This window comes from Salvelinus fontinalis, chromosome 30 (assembly GCF_029448725.1).
Source record: "Salvelinus fontinalis isolate EN_2023a chromosome 30, ASM2944872v1, whole genome shotgun sequence".
Classification (NCBI taxonomy): Eukaryota; Metazoa; Chordata; class Actinopteri; order Salmoniformes; family Salmonidae; genus Salvelinus; species Salvelinus fontinalis.
The window spans coordinates 30,496,711-30,518,772 of record NC_074694.1 but is presented as its reverse complement, the minus strand read 5'-3'; the positions used below and the strand labels follow the sequence as shown (position 1 = coordinate 30,518,772).

General features: G+C 44.9%; 2 protein-coding genes across 4 annotated transcripts in view; both read right to left on the bottom strand.

The window, feature by feature from the left end:
• The window catches only part of LOC129829020 (myosin-16), a 64,773-nt gene extending 50,554 nt beyond the window's left edge, over positions 1–14,219 (bottom strand). Inside the window, exons 1-2 of one of the 3 annotated variants that reach the window (XM_055890430.1) lie at positions 13,912–14,219; positions 8,546–8,737 (exon numbers count right to left, since the gene is read on the bottom strand). In XM_055890430.1, the coding sequence (XP_055746405.1) occupies positions 8,546–8,737; positions 13,912–13,995 (276 nt within the window). In that variant the 5' untranslated portion in view covers positions 13,996–14,219. Of the gene's footprint in view, positions 1–137; positions 1,096–8,545; positions 8,738–13,911 lie in introns of those variants that run through there. The other 2 variants (XM_055890432.1, XM_055890431.1) reach the window with 2 other exon arrangements.
• Positions 14,220–19,976: 5,757 nt separating this feature from the next.
• pts (6-pyruvoyltetrahydropterin synthase) lies at positions 19,977–21,842 on the bottom strand. The gene is made up of 6 exons (XM_055890428.1): positions 21,574–21,842; positions 21,150–21,229; positions 20,954–20,976; positions 20,701–20,757; positions 20,445–20,515; positions 19,977–20,325 (listed from the first exon to the last, which is right to left on the bottom strand). The coding sequence occupies exons 1-6, from the start codon at positions 21,663–21,665 to the stop codon at positions 20,202–20,204; spliced, it is 447 nt and encodes a 148-aa protein (XP_055746403.1). The 5' UTR covers positions 21,666–21,842; the 3' UTR covers positions 19,977–20,201.
• Positions 21,843–22,062: the final 220 nt, after the last annotated feature.

Sequence of the window (22,062 nt, the reverse complement as noted above, 5' to 3'; positions counted from 1 at the left end):
CACACATGTAAACACATCAATGCCCTCTCTCTCACACACACACACACACACACACACACACACACACACACACACACACACACACACACACACACACACACACACACACACACACACACACACACACGTATACCCACAATAGTCAGTCTCTGTTCCAATGAGGTACTAAAGCTATCCCAGTCCAGTTCCTCTGGTTCAGGATCCACCTGCAGCCCGTTGGTCTCTTCCGAGTCAGAGAGGGAGTGGCCACGTCCCTGGCCCCGCTCCACAGACATCACCTTAACCCGACGCCTGTCAATCAACCTGTCAATTGTCCTGTCAACACTCTCTACCTACCTACCGCACCTCAACAGTAACCTAACACCCTTACACAGTCCCTGTACTGCACCTGTATCAACTGCACCTCGTTAACAGGCCAGGTAGACTTATAGGTTGTAAATAAAGTTCCATGTAACACCTCTACCCTCTGCATTTCTCTCCCTGTGATTGGTTAGCGGAGGTTCAGGAGGGTTCACTGTAGAAGAGAAGGTACTAATTCACGGTTTGGTCACCACGGTAACTCCACTCAGCACGCTGCGAACAGTCAGTCTCATTTCTCTCTCCACATAGCCCACTGTTTGATTTAGTGCTGCACACCTGCAGCGGTATGCCCTTAATCTCTCTCTCGGTTGCTTTCTCTTTCTCTCGGTTGCTTTCTCTTTTTTTCCTGCTCAATCAAATACTTTTCTCCCCTTTAATTTCAGTCTGTTGGTACTTGCTACTGTAATCCACACATTCCTCCTCTGCTCTCCTCAATTCTTTCTTCGCTTACAGTCCCCCAGAGTAGAAAACAGAATCCCACTTCTCTGTGTCCAGTCCTCCACTACTGTACTGCTCTCACACTGCAACAACAGCCTCTCCTCCTTTCCTCCCCCTCTTCTCCTTCGCTCCCTTCGCCTCACCCGTCCTGAAACAGGTGTCTCTCTCTCCCTAGTGGCAGAGGATCCAAAGGATTCCTGGAGGGACTGTAGGAAGGTGTAGGATGGCAGCTCATGTGAACGGCTTTAAGTTGTCCTCTTCAGTCCCTTGGTAACACAACCCTTACACTGTCAAAGCAGTCAACTAAACAACACAAAGAGACGAAAACAAGGCCAGTGTCGCAAATATGACTCTTTTCTCTCTCTTCTCTCTCTCTGTTTAAATTAACAGCATAAAGACCTTATGTGCCCACCACGCCCACATAGTTTCAACAATGCCAGGGCATTCATCTAGACAGGGACACAAAGGCCATATTGTGCCTTAGGTTCAAGTGCAGCGGATTTTCTTGAATGAACCAGCAGACGAAGCGTAGAGACTAGGCTAGACTAAGCATACCCACTGGGCACAGACGTCAATTCAACGTCTATTCCACGCTGGTTCAACGTAATTTCATTGAAATGACATGAAAACAACGTTGATTCAACCGGTGTGTCCTCAGTGGGTTCTCTGTCTGTAATGCTGTACGGAAGATAACATCAGTGGTTTGACATCAGTGCTTCATTAAGTAGTTAGTATTGAGGGTTCTCGTAAAACAAACCAACCAGGTGAAACGGAAATCATTCTTGTTGTGGTTTTGAATGAACGTCCCTTCTGAACTGGACGGAAGCTTTTAAAGTAGAGGCTGAGACTTGACCACCACCTGAGCACGAGTTATGTAGACTGTGTGACAGACCAAGACAAACCTCGTTTACCGCATTGATCATGTTTGAACAAAGTGTTTTTGTTAGGGCTGTCGCTCTCCTCATCCTCGGACGAGGTGAGGAGAGAAGGATCTTCAGACCAAAACGCAGCTTCAGGGAAATGAGCCATCTTTATTATAAATACGACGGCCACACGAAACAAAACAAAACACTTTCAAAACTACAAAAACAAGAAAACGACGTAGACGACAAAACCTGAACATGAACTTACTTAACTGAAACGTAAAACTCACGGACAGGAAACAGACTACATCGAAACGAAACAAACAGCCAAACAGTCCCGTATGGTTAATCATGAAACGACACAGGAGACAATCACCCACAAACAAACAGTGAGAACGCCCTACCTAAATATGACTCTTAATTAGAGGAAAACGCAAACCACCTGCCTCTAATCAAGAGCCATACCAGGTAACCCAAAACCAACATAGAAACAGATAACATAGACTGCCCACCCAAAACACATGCCCTGACCATAAACACATAAAAAACAACATAAAACAGGTCAGGACTGTTACAGAACCCCCCCCTCAAGGTGCGAACGCCGGGCGCACCAGCACAAAGTCCAGGGGAGGGTCTGGGTGGGCAGTTGACCACGGTGGTGGCTCCGGCTCAGGACGCTGTCCCCACACCACCATAGTCACTCCCCTCTTCTGTCTACCCCTTCCAATGACCACCCTAAAACTACCTTCCCCTAAATAAACGGCCAGCACCGGGACAAGGGGCAGCACCGGAACAAGGGGTAGCACCGGGACAAGGGGCAGCACCGGGACAAGGGGCAGCACCGGGACAAGGGGCAGCACCGGGACAAGGGGCAGCACCCGGACAAGGGGCAGCACCGGGACAAGGGGCAACACCGGGACAAGGGGCAACACCGGGACAAGGGGCAGGTCCCGGCTGATAAACTCTGGCAGATCCTGGCTGAGGGACTCTGGCAGGTCTATGCAGGCTGACGGCTCTCGACGCTCATGGCAGGCTGACGGCTCTCGACGCTCATGGCAGGCTGACGGCTCTCGACGCTCATGGCAGGCTGACGGCTCTCGACGCTCATGGCAGGCTGACGGCTCTCGACGCTCATGGCGCTCTGACGGCTCTGGCTGCTCATGGCTCTCTGACGGCTCTGGCTGCTCATGGCTCTCTGACGGCTCTGGCTGCTCATGGCTCTCTGACGGCTCTGGCTGCTCATGGCTTTCTGACGGCTCTGGCTGCTCATGGCTCTCTGACGGCTCTGGCTGCTCATGGCTCGCTGGCGGCTCTGGCTGCTCATGGCTCGCTGGCGGCTCTGGCAGATCCTGTCTGGTTGGCGGCTCTGGCAGATCCTGTCTGGCTGGCGGCTCTGGCAGATCCTGTCTGGTTGGCGGCTCTGGCAGATCCTGTCTGGCGGGCGGCTCTAGCGGCTCCTGTCTGGCTGACGGCTCTAGCGGCTCCTGTCTGGCGGATGGCTCTGTAGGCTCATGGCAGACGGGCGGCTTTGCAGGCTCATGGCAGACGGGCGGCTTTGCAGGCTCATGGCAGACGGGCGGCTTTGCAGGCTCCTGGCAGACGGATGGCTCAGACGGCGCTGGGGAGACGGATGGCTCAGACGGCGCTGGGGAGACGGATGGCTCAGACGGCGCTGGGGAGACGGATGGCTCAGATGGCGCTGGGGAGACGGATGGCTCTGGCCGGATACGGCGCACTGTAGACCTGGTGCGTGGTGCCGGAACTGGAGGCACCGGGCTAAGGATAAGCACCATCCTACTAGTGCGGGGAGCAGGGACAGGGCACACTGTACTCTCAAAGCCCACTCTGTAACTGATGCGAGGCACCGGTACTGGTGACGCCGGGCTGAGGACAAGCACATCAGGATTAGTAGGGAGAGAAGATACAGTGTGTACAGGGCTCTGAAGACGCACTGGTAGCTTAGTGCGTGGGGCCGGAACTGGAGGCACCGGGCTAGATACACGCACTACAGGGAGAGTGCGTGGAGGAGGAACAGAGCTCAGGATACGCACTGGTAGCCTAGTGCGTAGTGTAGACACTGTAGGTACTAGGCTGGGGCAGGGAGGTGGCGCCGGAAATACCGGACCGTGGAGGCGTACTGGCACTCTTGAGCATTGAGCCTGCCCAACCTTACCTGGTTGAATGCTCCCGGTCGCCCGACCAGTGCGGGGAGGTGGAATAACCCGCACCGGCCTATGTAGGCGAACCGGGGAAACCATGCGTAAGGCCGGTGCCATGTATGCCGGCCCGAGGAGACGCACTGGAGACCAGACGCGTTGAGCCGGCCTCATGACACCTGGCTCAATACCCAATCTAGCCCTCCCAGTGCGGGGAGGTGGAATAACCCGCACTGGGCTATGCACTCGTACAGGAGACACCGTGCGCTCTACTGCGTAACACGGCGCCTGCCCGTACTCCCGCTCTCCACGGTAAGCCTGGGAAGTGGGCGCAGGTCTCCTACCTGCCCTTGGCCCACTACCTCCTAGCCCCCCCCCAAGAAATTTTTGGGAATTACTTACGGGCTTTTTTGGCTTCCGTGCCAGACGCGTTCCCTCATAGCTCCGGTTCCTCTCCCCGGTAGCCTCTGCTCTCCTCAGTGCCTCCACCTGTTCCCATGGGAGGCGATCCCTACCAGCCAGGATCTCCTCCCAAGTGTAGCAACCCTTTCCGTCCAATACATCGTCCCATGTCCATTGCTCCTTTCTCTCCTGTCCCTTACTCCGTTTAGTTTTCCCTTGCCGCTTGGTCTTAGCGTGGTGGGTGATTCTGTTAGGGCTGTCGCTCTCCTCATCCTCGGACGAGGTGAGGAGAGAAGGATCTTCAGACCAAAACGCAGCTTCAGGGAAATGAGCCATCTTTATTATAAATACGACGGCCACACGAAACAAAACAAAACACTTTCAAAACTACAAAAACAAGAAAACGACGTAGACGACAAAACCTGAACATGAACTTACTTAACTGAAACGTAAAACTCACGGACAGGAAACAGACTACATCGAAACGAAACAAACAGTGAGAACGCCCTACCTAAATATGACTCTTAATTAGAGGAAAACGCAAACCACCTGCCTCTAATCAAGAGCCATACCAGGTAACCCAAAACCAACATAGAAACAGATAACATAGACTGCCCACCCAAAACACATGCCCTGACCATAAACACATAAAAAACAACATAAAACAGGTCAGGACTGTTACAGTTTTGAAGGTTACTATGAAAGAATCGTTTGGCACCAAAACCAAACCTCGTAAATAACCCTTCTGAATTCCTCAAAAACTAAAGCCTGCAGTGAATCTTCAAAACTTGACCACTGACTGAGCATAAACAATGTGAGGGAGGACAAGTATGCCACAAATGCCTCATCCAACCATGGCAAGCTTCCATCCATCTGCAGAAAAAACAGTGAAACAAAACATCTTCTCAAAAGATTGCTGTATTTTCAACATTATGTTAAGAGTTGTGCTGTGGACAGAACAGAGGAACCCGTTCATGTCTGCGTAAAAGCCTGCAGTAACACCCACATGAACTACACAGACCAGAGAAACTCAGCATGCCCAGACAGTGTTCAAGCACCGCTCACATCCAACGCTAACACTGATCTTTTGTAGCAGATAACATGGGTGCCAAGTATGGATATGCATTCAGATGGATTTGGGTTGACGGAATCTGAGGGACTCTCTTCTATCAGAGGAAGACCCGTTTGTGTTATCAATTCAATTCAATTCAATTTGCTTTATTGGCATGACGTAACAATGTACATATTGCCAAAGCTTATTTACAATATAAAAATGAGTTATCAATGAGTTATCAATGACTGTCATTTGATTGTTCTGACCAAGCAACTGCTATTCCATTTCACATCATGGTTCCGTAGTTCGTTGTTAAAAAGTTGTAGTACAGCTTCTATGAACTGAAGCAAATGTAATATTATGTGGCACTCTGTATTTCATTCAACTTTTGGTTGGAGTGATAGTTTTATCTTCCATATAGGCAAGGCTATAAGACTAAGCCACAGTAAGGAACTCACAGGTGCAGAAGTATACTAAGGACACAGACGCCATTATGAAGGCTTTCTCGAAAGCCCCTATGGATGTGGAAGATTATGAAGGTAAAGTTTATGTCCCTAGACAGGATAATATCCAGCTATTTCAAACAGCTTCCTTGCCAAACTGTATCCTTCTTCCCCCTCCAGAGAGAGAGAGAAGACTCGAGAGATCTATGTCTATTAGATTACAGGAAAACCGGAATCTAACCACATTAGACAGTGAGCGGCTGCTGCCTTCCAGGGTTTCTATGGCAGAAGAGAGAGTTGAAATAGAAGAGGTGGAAAGTTCAACCAACAGTCTCTGGTTGTTTTCACAATCAAACACTGCTGACATGAAATGGGATTATTCCAAAAAGAAAAGAAAGCGTATCCAAACAGTCACATATCTGATCCCTTGGGCAGCACCTTGGCTGGATACCTCTACGAAAACCCTGTCTTACTCCCTCATCTTTCTCCCTTTTTCAACCTCTCTTCTGTCTGTCTCTCTCCCTACCTCACTTTCACTCTCCACACAGTTGAAACCAGTCCAGACCCTCTTTACCCTCTTCATCACTCTCCTTCTCTTTCTCTACCCCCTCCAGCACACACATTTGCAGTCCTTTCCTTGGGCCCCAGTACCTCTAAAACCATCCCAGACCCTCTGTACCCTCTCCTTCACACACACACACACACACACACACACACACACACACACACACACACACACACACACACACACACACACACACACACACACACACACACACACACACACACACACACACACACACACACACACACACACACACACACACACACACACACACACACACACACACACACACACACACACACACACACACACACACACACAGTACAGTACATCTAAACCAGTCCAGACAGTCCGGAGACTACTGTTACTAGGGCATCTGGATAGCTCTGGAAAATGACTCCACATTTATTTACCATTAGCCGTAATTGAAGGGTAAACCGAGCACTTTTCTCTGTTTATGTGTCTTTGTCCTGACACAGCTTGAAACACTACCATTTCATTTGGCTAACTTTTACTGGGGGAGCTAAATTAGATTTTTTTTTTTACAGGGGTGTCTATAGGCAACAATGTATGGGAACATTAGAGTTGAAACAGAGATATTATGTTAACCAATGAGAAAGATAATGCATGATGTAAAAAATAACACACGCATGCACATGCACACACACACACACTAAGAAGGAATAGATAATTTCCTGATGACAGAGAAAGCTGGGAGGTGGTGTCCCTCTGAGCCCACCAGAACTCCGACCAGCTCCGACATCAGAAAACTACGGGATAATGAAGAAAGGGACAAACTTCCCTCGAAAACTGGGAAGTGCTCCTTAAGCAGGAGCAAAATAACCTGCGTGTGAACGGTCAGCCATGAGGCAAAAGTTACGACTTCGAGATTCCAAATTACACTTCAATATGTCAAATTCAGACAGTGATAAACTGTGTGTGAAGAGAGCTGCAGTGGTACTTTTTAACTCCACGATGTGTTCCATTGGAGCAGGCTGAAGGGCGGCCTGACGGGTCTGCTAAGGAAATCAGCACCAGTAATGGCCAAATCCCCTAGGCTGGATTGGGAGCTTTCTTTGAAACCACTGGCAATACCACCAAATACACTCTCTCCCTCTCTCTTTTCCACTCACACTAAAGCATTTGCCCTGGTGGGTGTTGCCTTTTCTACAACTTCTCTAGCCTGGTCCCAGATCAGTATGTGCATCTCTAACTGTTGTTATAATGACAGATCTGTACTTATGTGGGACTAGGCTACGACTTCTCCTCTGCAAGTCAGAACCCTATAACAGCCGCAGTAGCCTAATAAATGTAATGCTAAGTAAATGCCAGACTGTTTGTCTGCTGCCTTCTTGACATAGATCTCTCTTGATGAACAGCTTTAATCTCATCTGGATCACCTGGATGAATAACTCAAAAAGTGATAACTTATCCTATCATTCTGCCACCCTTCTTTTCAATGGAAGGGAGCATGTCTATCAAAGAGTTCTCCTAGCAGTTAACCAATCAATCACTGTACTGCCTGAGGCCACAGAGCTGTATAATGCCTGTTATTGGCTCTGAGAGAATCACAATAAAAACACACAACATCTAACAATGTGCTGGAATAAAAACGGACACTGAGAGAAAGTATCATTAAAACAAGCTGGTACTGTCTGGCTCTTTTTCCCTCTTTCCATCTTTCCCCCTCTCTCTCTCCCTCTCTCTTTCTTTACTTCTTTCTTTCTTTCTCTCTATCTTTCGCTCTCTCTCTCTCTCTCTCTCTCTCTCTTTCTCTCTCTCTCTCTTTACTTCTTTCTTTCTCTCTTTCTCTCTTTCGCTCTCTCTCTCTTTACTTCTTTCTTTCTCTTTCTCTCTTTCGCTCTCTCTCTCTTTCTTTACTTCTTTCTTTCTCTCTTTCTCTCTTTCGCTCTCTCTCTCTCTCTCTTTCTCCAGAGACATATCATTATCTAGTGAGTATTATTCGCTGGCGGTTGAAGTAATAACTACGTTCAGAATCCCTTATCATGCACAAATTTGCCCTTGCAGACACATCCCATCCATGCCATTTGTCATGTGACGAAGCTCAATGGAAACCAGATCGACTAACAACACAATGAACGAAGAGAGAGAAACCGAAGGAAGGAGAGAGAGAAACAGAGGGAAGGAGAGAATCAGATGGACAGAGATACAGACAGAGAGAGGGAGAAAGGACAACAGACAGAGAATTGGGTGAAGGTAAGGGGGACTTAGAGAAAACAGACGTTTAGTAAATGGAGACTTACAGCTCTGTATTTAGCGGCCACCTCATTCTTGTCCTTGCCGAGTTGTGTGTTCTGTTCCTCCAGCTCTTGCACCCTGGCTAGCAGACGGTCGCTCTGCTCTATAGCCCTCCTCAGCTCCTCTCTCTCCCTCATCCCTGCCTCCTGGGTCTGAGTCTGAGCTTGAGTACACTGCTGCAGCGACAGAGACCCAACCTGCAGCAATACACACACACAGACAACGCTCCTTTAGCTGGCTGGCTGGCTCTCGCTGCTGTCTGGAGTCTGGACTGCTCCCCCATCACACACACACACACACACACACACACACACACACACACACACACACACACACACACACACACACACACACACACACACACACACACACACATACACATACACATACACACACACACCTCTCTCTCTCTCCAGATGGGGCCTTCTCCTGGCCCACTCTCTTTAAAACAATATAAAATGTCCTCCTGTGGGCTGCTGCTCCTCTGTTGAACCAAAGACCTCTGGACTCAGAAAGGAAAGCAAATACCTCAATACTGCTGCTGCTGCTGTCGTCGCAGTGTCATCTAACAGCTCTGATATTGACAGGTGAGAAATAAGAGAGAGCTGGGCTTATGGAAACGTACACAGAGCTATAGTGTGTGGAGAGAGATAACATCTGTTCATGATATCATACTTTAACGTGTACGTGGAGGAGAATCCATCAGAATAGAGCAAAGTGATTCTTAAATCGTAGCTAGTTTAGTCAGACATTTACACGAACACCTGATTCTGTTGTCTGTCAATGAATCAATTGATATCGTCCCAGAGGGAATTTTACTGTAATTCTCTGGAAACCCTTCCAGACCATTCCATATATTGTCCTATACAATATCTCCAGCTGTTCCTGTCACTGTAGGAGTTTCATCCTCACGTACAGTACAGTGCATTCCAGGAAGTGAGCTGTACCTGGCACGCAAGGGTCAGAGGTTAGAGGTCAGACAGCTGGTGAGCTGCTTAGTGAAGACAGATGGAGAAGACAGAATGTTAATGATATCTTTACATGTTTACCAAGTACCAGCCCTTGTCTTTGTCCATGCGTCTTTCTCATCAGCACCATATAGCCTCTGACCGTAACACATCCCCTACACCAGTCCATGAGTTTTCTTTAGCTAAACAGTCCTCTATCAAAGGTTGAGCCCCCTGACAAGTTATCACAAACATACAATAACACTCTCCGTGGAATGCAGCCTGCCATGAGAAAATTGGGCCTGCTTCTCTAAATCAAATGTGTTTTCTTTCAAATACTTTAGGTGCACTTGATTGAGCTTGGCAGCTTGCCCAGAACAACAGAGCCAATGGAATTGTCCCAAAAGTGCACATCAGGCCACCTGGCACACCAGACAATTAAGCTAAATGAAGTTATTGAAAGAAAACAAATAGTATTTTGACCTGCAGGTCTGAGTCCCAGGAACGTTCCAAAGGGATTCGAGGTGAATCAGAGGGAACAACAGAGGTTTAGGAACTGGCTCTCTCAGTCCAGTGTATAGTCAGCTCAAGTGCCCTCTCTGCTATAGAGTCTTACAGCCAAACAAAATACAGTGGTAGAGAAGGCGTAGTGCGGTCACCAAGTTCGCAGTCTCATTCATTTGCACTGCTCAGGGAAGGGAAAATGCCACTCCTGGAGAACGGTAATGCATCCAGGCTTTTGTTCAAGTACAACGCTAATACATCTGATTCAAATAATCTGATATATTGTAAAACTAAAGGCTAGATAGGTTATTTGAATCAGATGTCCTGGGTGCACACACTGCAGCCCACTGTTTAAAGTGCATATTGGCGCAGCGGTCTAAGGCACTGCATCTCAGTGCAAGAGGCATCACTACAGCCCCTGGTTTGAATCTAAGCTGTATCACAACCGGTTGTGATTGGGAGTCCCATAGGGCGACGCACAATTGGCCCAGCATTGTCTGGGTTTGTAAATAAGAATTTGTTCTTAACTGACTTGCCTAGTTAAATAAAGGTTAAATAAAAAATTAATCGTACTGGTGACTGAACCAGCCTAAAACTGTGTCTCAAATGCCACCCCAAAAGTAGTGCACGAGGGAATAGGGTGACACTTGGGATGTACATCATGTCTGATATTGTATTTGTGTGATAAACTAAGCCAGACTATCAATGCGTTCTCGTGCATACTTGATCTCTGGAACAACACTTCATATGACGGTACAGAAACGTCCATATTTGAAGTATTCTACATGGCACTGAAGTGCACTTGGCATGTAACCTTGGCCTACATGCTGTCCAGAACAATGAGAAGTCTCGCAGCCATCATTTAGACTTTTACTGTGCACCAGGGCGAATCAATCTTCTCTTATTTTCTCTCTTTACCTAACAAGAATCTACAAGCAATTCTGGCTCGAGTACAAAAGCATAAATTTGTAGTTTCCTTGTGTGGAAAAACAGATGTGAACAAAATTTCCACAACTCGATCTAAAGAAGTTTGAAAAGGAAAGCTGTGTAACACACACGCACACACGCACACACACACACACACACACACACACACACACACACACACACACACACACACACACACACACACACACACACACACACACACACACACACACACACACACACACACACACACACAGAGCAATAGAAAACCTGTCGCAGCTTGAGCCAAGGTATCTGTGTCACTGGAAAAGAGCTGTCATTAGCCCAACTCTAACCCTAACCTCAACAAAGGGTTTACCTCTTCAAACTCATGTACAGTTTGTCAACTAACAATGACAGGGAAACATTGAGTCAAGTGTCTGTGGGCATTTGCCTTGTTGTTCAAATATGATTTAAGATGTGTGTTTTTAACCAACATTGAGGATATACACACTGAGACACACCTGAACTTCCCTCGGCTACAGTCAGGTGAATAGACAGTATTTTACTTGTCAGGGCTGGATTTATCGTCGCACTTAACATCATTCTGCACATTAGCTCCATAGCCCTCAGTACTGCTAAGCATGGGGAAGATATTTAAGGTGACACATCAATGGTTCACCTTTCACATAATCACAGTGCTAAGCTATATAAGCATTGGGTATTGTCTGTGTGAATAAGGCAGCTAACCCTGATGAACCTCTGTCTTTGTTAATGTACATCCCCTGCTGCTTGATGAATGGGACTTATTGTGGAGCAGAGCGTTTGTGTTTTGACTTGAGGTAGGAGGATGTTTGTCCAATCAGAAAATGTCAAAACACATACACAGGAGCATGCATGCACACACATATGTACACATACGCACGCACACACATCTACATTTATGCGATTTGTGCACATTGTTACTTTTCAGTGAACTGATCTTTCCATTTGATCAGAAGATACCTTTATTTTTCTCTCGCTCTCTGAACTTCACACTCACTTTTTTCAAGGACAGAGTGGCAGATCCCCGAATAAAGTCCCTCTCATTGATACCGTTTCTGCACTGTTAGTAATTTTATCAGTAACTTATTGTATTAATCAACAGTATGATAAAAGTGTTTGGCCAGTAACCGAAAGGTTGCTGGTTCGAATCCCAGAGCTGGCAAGGTGGGAAGATCTGCTGTTCTGCCCTTGAGCAAGGCAGTTAACTGCTCCCCGGACGTGGATTAAGGCAGCCCCCTGCACCTCTCGGATTCAGAGGGGTTGGGTTAAATGCGGAAGACACATTTCGGTTGAATGCATTGTTGTACAACTGTAGGAACAATTCTAGTACTGGGAAACCAATGATATCTCAACTCCAAGATACTGCAAAGCCCTTAAATGCCTGGAATGTACAGTACTTTCACTGCATTGACCTGAGGGTATCTGTACTGTACCACCCACTGGTTTCTCATCAGTCTGTGTAAAATAATACTAAGCCCTACAATCTTAACGTACACGGTTTCACTTCATAATAAGAAGGTTGTGATGATTTTAAGCAAGAACTATTAACATAACTCTGAACCACTACAACACATATAAATCTAGGCTATGTCCTTAAACACACACAGTACTACTCTAAACAATGCCAGGTGGTTGAAGTGCAGCCCAGCCCAATCTGAAGCAGATTGGTCCGGCCTCTACCTGAACTCTAGTAGGTCCAGGTCACGGAGGTAAGCACACAGACCCTTTGATCACCCGACCACTACACATGCAGGCTTACATCTACAGGTGCTGCGTTTGATCTCTGGGTGCATGTACGCTATTTGATTGCAATTAGATCAATGACATGATTGTTTTCATATGGTTCGATTTCATAAGCCAAGGCCCGAGATAGAATGTGTTCAGTACAGCTGTTTTGGGATGCTGAAGAATTCCAACAGAGAAACATAGAGCGACAGCAGTCAAACTAGAGCTCCTGGTGATTTAACAATATGCCGCGTTCATGAAACACCCACCATCATTGGGAAAATCAAAACACTGTAGTAAAACTACCTTTCAATTGAGTTTATTTCATTACAAGGTGAGTCTGGTAGGTGTACACTATACCGTACCTGACCCATACACACTGTGCTGTAATGTCTTTACCCATAATAAACAGTATTATTAAGGTGCGATTATCACACCGCTTTTGATGCCTTCAAAAGCTCTGTGTGTGTGTGTGTGTGTGTGTGTGTGTGTGTGTGTGTGTGTGTGTGTGTGTGTGTGTGTGTGTGTGTGTGTGTGTGTGTGTGTGTGTGTGTGTGTGTGTGTGTGTGAGAGAGTTCCCACATGGTCTCCAATGGAGAGAGACCGGCTGATGTCACAGGCTCGTTGATCACACCGAGATATCATCCATCTCAGATCTGACTCACACACTGCTGTACCATCCAATCTGAAGTACCACTCACTCTCCGTATAACTAAACACGCAAGCCTGACGGAAAACTCTAATATATTACATCCTTTCAGAGAACTTTGAGACCAATATTGACTTTCAACAATTCAACCAAACTATCCCCTGAAAACACTTCCTGTTTCCTCAACACAAGATCCCATGTCTGATTGACAGTCTGTTTGCATTCCTTTGCTGCATCGGTGTGAGTCTCTCCAGACAGACAACATTATCACTGTCTGTCAAAGCCATAAACACTCTCTCAAGGTTAACTAACCACTAGGGAAGACTGTTACTCTTCCCTGCTGAAGAGGCAGCAAGTAAAACAACAAATTCCTCCTCATTCAGTCACGGATGTATAAGTTCACTCACTCCCTCCCCCTGCAGGAAGAGTAGAGACCAACACTAGACCCCTAACTCAGGGGGTAGGCCTCCTGCAGAAGAGGAGGGGCTGTAACCAATTTAACAAGCATGGAGAGAGAGAGAGAGAGAGAGACAGACAGAAACAGAACCAGACACAGAAAGTGGATCCAAAGAGAAGGAGGAGAGGTGGTTCTTACGTGTGCCAGTGGCTTGCTGTGGATGGCGATGATGGGTCTGTACTGACGGAAGTCTGTCTGGATGACGCACACTCTCTTCTCCATCCTCACATCTCTGTCTGGGAGCTACACTCCATCCTGTCTTCACCCACCGGCCTCTGGGGAGCAAGTGTGTGTGCTCACCGGTGCTCTGGGGAGTGTGTGTGAGTTTGTGAGTGTGTGTGTGTGCATGTGTGCTCGCTGCAGCCCTGCTACCTGACCCTGAGAAGAACAGATCTGTCTGGAGAAAGGGAGGAAGGGGGGAGGGATAGAGAAAGGAGGGATCTGACGTGCAAAAAGAAAACAGAAACGAGCTTGAACATTCCCCCCAAACACCTCCCTCTCTTCCTCCCTCCACACCCTCTTTAAAGCTCCACCACCCACTGACAGGGGCACAACACACAGAGACCGTCTGCCCCCACCTCCCCTCCCCGGAGGAAAGCTCTATGTTAACCCCCTACACACTGCACAACTACGGTGAGAATTCACAAAGGGGATTCAGTGAACCTGCTAAAAAGATAAATCATCTTTATTTGTTTGCATCTATTCAGTGTACCGTGTCAGTGTAATTAGTCAAAAGGTAATGACAGCAATGTTTTCTGTAACAGAGCTCTCTACTCTGAGTACTCTGTACTTCTGAGCACAGTAATCAGTGCAGCCAAACTGAAAATGCTGAGGCAGAATTCCCTTGATCCTCTGTGAAATCGAAATACCTGCGGAGTTTCAGTATAATCAAACCAAACACTGACAGCAAAACATGTTTTATTATAGCTTTACTGATCAAACACACAGGAAATATTGTGCATGATTTAGAAAAGTAAAAAATGGAGTGTCTACACTACTTATAAATAGTTGATTAACCCTTTAACTGTCACAGCAAGAGAAAAATATCAGAACAATTCTTGTTCTGCAAAATATGTGTATTTAGCCTCAAAACAAGCTATAAATTAATAATGTTTGCTTGCAGCCGGTTGAGTTGCCCAATTAGAGTAAACAAATGTTTTATTGGAATTTGCACAGACTTTTTAAAATCATCTAAAAAATGATACATTAATTTACATTATGTCTGCTTCATTCACTTATAATGGAAGATAGGCCTAGTTAAATGAGGACTGATATCAAATATGAATAAAATATGAACATTTGTGTCAAAATATGAATACAAGTAAAATTATATCGACAGAATATTGTGAAACATATTGAAGATAACAGGCAGACAGTAGATAATTATATGAATTTAAAGGATTTTTGTATTTGCACAGACAAAAAATTCCCATAACAATACTGTTCTATTGTCCATTATCACTAACAATGACTTAATAGTGTTCCTTTAATGGGCAACTCAACTGCTTGGTAAAGCATATTTTTCAAGAGCACTTACATTTCTAAAACAACAACATATTAGTAATTTAATCATTCTTAAATTGTTTTTAGGGGTCAACAACATTTCACAACCTTGTCATTTCCCATTTTATACACAATTAGTAAAACAACGTGTTGTAAATGAGGTTCGGGTTTTGCTCACATTTACTTCCTGGTTTTCAACCATCTTTGAATGGGTGTTAAAGAATATATAGGAGTCCGATAATGAAAACCACATGATAATTTTACTAAATAGCATTGGTTGAGATGGTAAAACATGCCAAACAAAATGAATATGTTTAATTTAATTTAAAATTGGTTGTCAAAATTAGCTGAGCTGCCTGTTAAATGGTTAACATTTATTACTTGAAAGTTATTCTAAAGCATTACCAACATCCATCGGTATTTCCCCACATTCATCCGATCTGTCTGTAGTCATTAAATTCTCTCTATACAAACACTTCCTACAGTACCTGACATAACCTGTCCTTTCCAGGTTAAGCTCTTTAGAACTCACATCTGACAGGACTTTTCTCCTGCAGACTACATCCCAACATCTCTACAGGCAGGGAAAGAGATAAGGACGCCATGCGTGACATTACGTGTTTACTTAGTAGGTGGAAGAAATGACAGGGAGGATGATTGGTTTGTTTCATCTTGGGGCATGCAGAGGACAGGTCATTTCACTTTTTAATCACCATGACAGTCGAAAATATTAATTTCACCAGCATTATCTGACAAAGAAGATCGCATGACAGTACATTTCAGAGTTTTCCACAAGCACCAGGTTGAAGCAGATGGAGTTGAAGAATTTGACCTCGCTGGAGAGTACCACTCTGGATGTCAAGTTCAGTTTACTGTACCATTTTACCTGGATGACTTTGTTTAAAAAATCAAGGCTTTTTCTGCACTAGGTCAAACTGTACCAACATTCCTGTTATGAAAACCTCCGACGCCATTCAATCAAACCCGCAGTTTGGTATTTGCTGTAAGCTGTAGCTGTTTTCCCATGGTGAAAAAAAAGTAGTAACACCAGTCTATTTTTATTACCTTTATTTAACTAGGCAAGTCAAGTTAAGAACAAATCATTTTTTACAATGACAGCCTACCAGGGAACAGTGGGTTAACTGCCTTGTTCAGGGGCAGAACGACAGATTTTTACCTTGTCAGCTGGAGGATTCGATCCAGCAACCTTGCGGTTACTGGCCCAATGCTCTAACCACTAGGCTACCTGCTGCCCAAGTTTCACCAAAGCTGTGAGATGTCTTTTATCATTCCTCCTCCTGACAGTGTCCCAAAAGGGACTATAATACACACACACAGCCCATGCTGTTATCACTTAATGTGTATCACGCCAAACAAAAACCCCATTCACTAAGATGTGGCTCCGAGCCAGAACACAACCTTGATGATAAGCCGTACAAGAGCCTTGGAGGAGGAGGAACAATTATTCCACTGGCATCTAACTGGCTCTATCACAGAGGCTAGGGTTGAGAGGCCTGAGGTGAAGAGATTTAGGAGACTGGGAGATGGATTTAGTACATTTATTAAAGAAAGGGTTGGTATAAAGGCTGGGAAGCCAATGCGTTAGAATTCAATCAAACTATCATCTGTTGGCTGCCAGGATACACAACTCTTATTCTGACAACTGGAAGCAGTCTACCTGAGTGGAAGCAGTCTACCTAAGGCACTGCATCTCAGCGCTAGAGATGTCACTACAGACACCCTGGTTCAAATCCAGGCTGTATCACAACCGGCCGTGATTGGTAGTCCCATAGGGCGGCTCACAATTGGCCCAGCGTCGTCCGGGTTTGGCCGGTGTAGGCCGTCATTGTAAATAAGAATGTTTTCTTAACTAACTTGCCTAGCTAAATGAAGGTAAAATAAAAAAACACAAACATGTAAAAACAATTATTTGTCTGCAAAAGAGGGGGGGGATGTTTCACTCTGCATAGAAGTTCATGAGACAATTACAACTGATATGTGAAATGTTTGTCAATACAGTTTGAGTAATCAAATCGTCGTGCTTCGAGTGCCAAAAACTGTTGAGGAATCACCTGCAGGTCTTCAGGAGAGACACAGCTAATAAAGAGTCTTGGATGGTTTGGTCCATGGTCATTATGCACCACATTGATTATCCTCATAGGAAGATGCTATCAAACCACCTCATATGAAGCAGAGCCCTAATGACAGGCTTTTACCTGGTAATTGCTATAATCTCACTGCCTAGTATGTGGGTGTAATGATAGGGCCCAAAGCACTGTGCACTGTGTGATGCCATCTCTACTGCTCCAGTTAAAAGTTGCTCGTAGGCACAGATCTAGGATCAGCCTACCTTCCTTAGATCCAAAACTTTTTGGGAGTGAAAATCTAAAACTGACCTAGGATCAATTTCTAAGGGGCAACTTGGAGCTGCTCTGTCGTGCTCTAGCATGATCATAGCAGCAGGTCTGCGGGTGCATGACGCACATTTTTGGAATCTGATTAATTGTGGGTTGGTGCCGTGGTAACATTTTGCCTCATACTATACAGTCGCCCAGTACATCCTTCAAATAAATCATCATTCTGGCAGAGAAGGGCCCCCTCGTTCCAGTGTCATCATCCCATCTACGGATACCATATGACATTTCACATATGTTGTGGTCTGAATCGCAAGAGTATTCAGGGGATCCGCATTGCAGTTTATTAGACAAAGTGGTTGTGGTTAGGTGACAGATTTTAAGCCATGAATGAATGAAAAGCGAGGAGAAAATACACACCAAGATGCACTGAGAGGATTTGAAAGCAGGCTTACTAAAATACATGGTCATCACATGAGTACCAATCTGTAAGCACACATACTGCCCCAAAGCCTCATCACTGAACTGGATGATGAGTTATAGCATGTTGACATTGTGTCAGCTATGATTTGTGACTTACATTTTTTCAGGATTCTACAGTACCAGCGTAAAAACAGTTTCTAATTTACAGTATGTGCTAGCTGTGGCTAACCCGGAGGTCTGAAAGAGAATTATGCATCACTAAACATTTGTTATTTCATGTCTAGAAGATGAAATACCTTACTACTGGCTTCTCGTTAACATCATAGTGCAAGTGGGAACTATCTCCATAAATCACGTAAGGGCGGTCTGGTGTTACGGTGCTGGGATATATTACAGTATAAACATGCTTTATTAATCTGTGGAGGAGCTCCTAAGAAGAGATGACCGAGATGGTGGGGACTGTAGTTCATGTTCCAGGGCTGTGCATGTATAAGATCATACTGTAGGATCTTATACAAGTCACGAGATCTAATCATTTTTAAAAGGAAAGTAAAGAGAGCCCCTCCAAGTCCATGTGAGACACTCCACATTATTGTGTCCCACATTTAACGAAATATGGTAGCATTCTGTTCAATATTGCAAGTCTTCGCTAGGTAAAGCCCCGCCTTATCTCAGTTCACTGGTCACCATAGCAGCACCCACCCGTAGCACGCGCTCCAGCAGGTATATTGCACTGGTCATCCCCAAAGCCAACACTCCCTTTGGCCGCCTTTCCTTCCAGTTCTCTGCTGCCAATGACTTGAACAAATTGCAAAAAAAATCGTATATCTCCCTCTCTAATTTTAAGCATCAGCTGTCTGAGCAGCTTACCGATCACTGTACCTGTACACAGCCAATCTGTAAATAGCACACCCAACTACCTCATCCCCATATTATTACTTACCATCTTGCTCTTTTGCACCCCAGTATCTCTACTTGTACATCATCTGCACATCTATTACTCCAGTATTAATGCTAAATTGTAACTATTTTCACCTCTATGGCCTATTTATTACCTCCCTACATTTGCACACACTGTACATAGCTTTTTATATTTTATTTTGTGTTATTGACTGTATGTTTGTTTATGTGTAACTCTGTTGTTTTTGTCGCACTGCTTTGCTTTATCTTGGCCAGGTCGCAGTTGTGAATGAGAACTTGTTCAACTCGCCTACCTGGTTAAATAAAGGTGAAATAATTTTTTAAAGATTAAATGGTAATTTATCAATATCAGTTGATGAGAATTTAGAATGGAACAATAAGCCTTTATGGCTTTTCTAAGCTCATTTTAGCTTGTTCCCACAAACAGTGTGACAATCCCTGAAACTTTTTCTTTGATGATTTGACATACTATACCATGTCTCAAACTCATTGCACACAAGGCTTAGTCTCTGCAAGTTTTTGCTCCTCCCTGTTTGTTTGTATTTACCTTTATTTAACTAGGCAAGTCAGTTAAGAACAAATTCTTATTTTACAATGATGGCCTACCCTGGTCAAACACACACACGCTGGGCCAATTGTGCGCCGCCCGGGATCGAACCAAGGTCTGTTGTGACGCCTCTAGCACTGAAATGCAGTGCCTTAGACCGCTGCGCCACTCGGGAGCCCTTGTACTTGATTGATGAATTAAGGTCACTGATTAGCAAGTAACTCTCCTCACCTGGTTGTCTAACTCTTAATTAAAAGAAAAAAACTAAAAACCAGCAGACACTAGGGCCTCCAAGGAATGCGTTTGACACCCCTGTACTAGACAATTCAGTCAAGTCAAGCTGCTTACTGGGCTATGAGTCATTCAGATCCTGCACTCTAGTGGTCAATCTGTAGTCATGTACATTCTAGATGTTCTCTATTGTAGATGCACAGTAGAGAGGCACAAGCAACATGTTTAAAATTTGAGCTATTCCATTTATTATTGTAACAAAGTTGTAGAGTGGATTGCACCAGCAAATGATGCACAATACTATTCAATAGTATAACCTCAACTCTGTACTTTAATACTATCATAACACATCGTATAAGTCCATCTATGAACTCAAACATGAGATGTGCATACTACATAATATATATTAGTAAAGATCTTACTAATTACAAGGTACTGAAGGTGGCTGGCTATTCTCCTCGATATACAACAATGTTCTTGTCAGTCTCGTGAATCTTGACCTCGTAGAGAAGATTGGCTGGTAGCTGCTTGACCATGTTGTCCCAGATATATACAGCCACGTTTTCTGTTGTGCTGCACAGCAGACAAAAAAAACCTGTTAAACCATGGAAACTCTGAATTGCGTGCTCCGAACTGAAAATCCACCCGTTACTCATAAACATAAGGCTACGGTCCAGTAGAGGAGCACACACCTAACAACATTGGCAAAGTAGGGGACGTCCTTATCCAGGTTTTTATGGTCCAACGGAATCATGATGACTTCCTGTATCAGGATTATACATGAGTTTGTAAATAACACAGTAATAAATTAATGCACATTTTCCTTATTCTCTATAAATGTGAAATTAATGAAGAAATTAATAGTCTAGCAGCCTACGCTATCAAAGCATAGCCTTCGCTTCAAATCAAAAAGTCAAATCCAGGATTGGAAGAAGGGGAGGGTCTCACCTCGATGTGTTGCTTCAGATCTGTAATGTTCATCACCATGCCTGTGTGACGATCGATCTGGAGATGGACAAAGAGAAGCTCTGTGGCGGTCTGTGTGTCTCCAACATCCATTACCAAGGAGGCAGACTGCTTTCATATCATGAGAGTGTCATGTGATTTACTGGTGTGGTTCTACCACTAGCAACCATGACAACGTTCTGTAAGTCGTTTTTTTATGAATATGGTACGACGCAAAGTCTCAGGTGGGACTTACCTTTCCCCGTACCGTCACCTCTACTACAAATACAAAAACACAACAGAGCCTTAGATAAACATTGAGTTCGACCCAGTTTGAAGTTATGGAACAGGCCAGCTATGTAACCTATAGGCCAACTGTGAATCAGACAATAACTGACAACAGAATTGGTCCTAGGTGCATGGTTTGGATGAGACCTTGACCAATGACTGACCTTTATAGTTGTGTCCATGGCCATTGGGATTGTTGCACTTCCCAAATATCCTCTTGTTTACCTCATCACTCAACGTCGGGCTGGAGAGACAACGCAATACATGAGGTTTCAATTCAACAAATAGATCATAAAAACGTTTAACAATTTTAAGAAGTTGATGGCTTAGCTGTCTCTACAATAGAACTACAGATCCCATGATCTTCCGGGATTGACGCAACAGGTTATACTCGATTCCAGTTTCGTGGCGTTAAAACTCTCCCTTCTATCAAATAAAACGGCTCAGTAGAAACACAATAATATCTAAATGCTTTCCATCTTGCACTCATCTCGCAGCCTCTGCAGCAGTTTCTAGATGGCAACCCTGCATTAAGCTGCCTATTGCGTCGTCGTTTTCAACAACAACAAAACAGGATTGCACTGGTACCTGTGCAATCGATGGCACGCGCTGAAACTCTGGACTCGTGTGATGTATCCAATGCGCTCTGCTACTTCGTTTCTTGAATCGGCTTGTGCCATTGCAATAACAGATGAACACAAGTAAACAATGTAATTAATAGTCGTCGCAGATGCCGTTAAATAGGTTATGCTGCGCGTGTGGAGAATTGAGTCCACGCCCCCCTAGTCTTTTCATGTCATTCAACGCGCAGCGACAATAGAGTACCACCGTATGAGTTATACTACCCATAAAACCTAGCAGTCAAACGGAAATGGTTCCAATAATTTTTCCTTCATACATTTTTCCCCATGGGCATTTTTATTTTTTATTTTTTACAAACTAAGAGCTGTGTTTCGTGTAGGCTTACCCTAGCGTGACATTTTGATAACCGTGTAAACCTCTAGGCCAAGGAGACTGTCAATATATTCGCCTGTATTTACCCGCAAAAACATCTCCAGCTATTACCACGAGCCCATC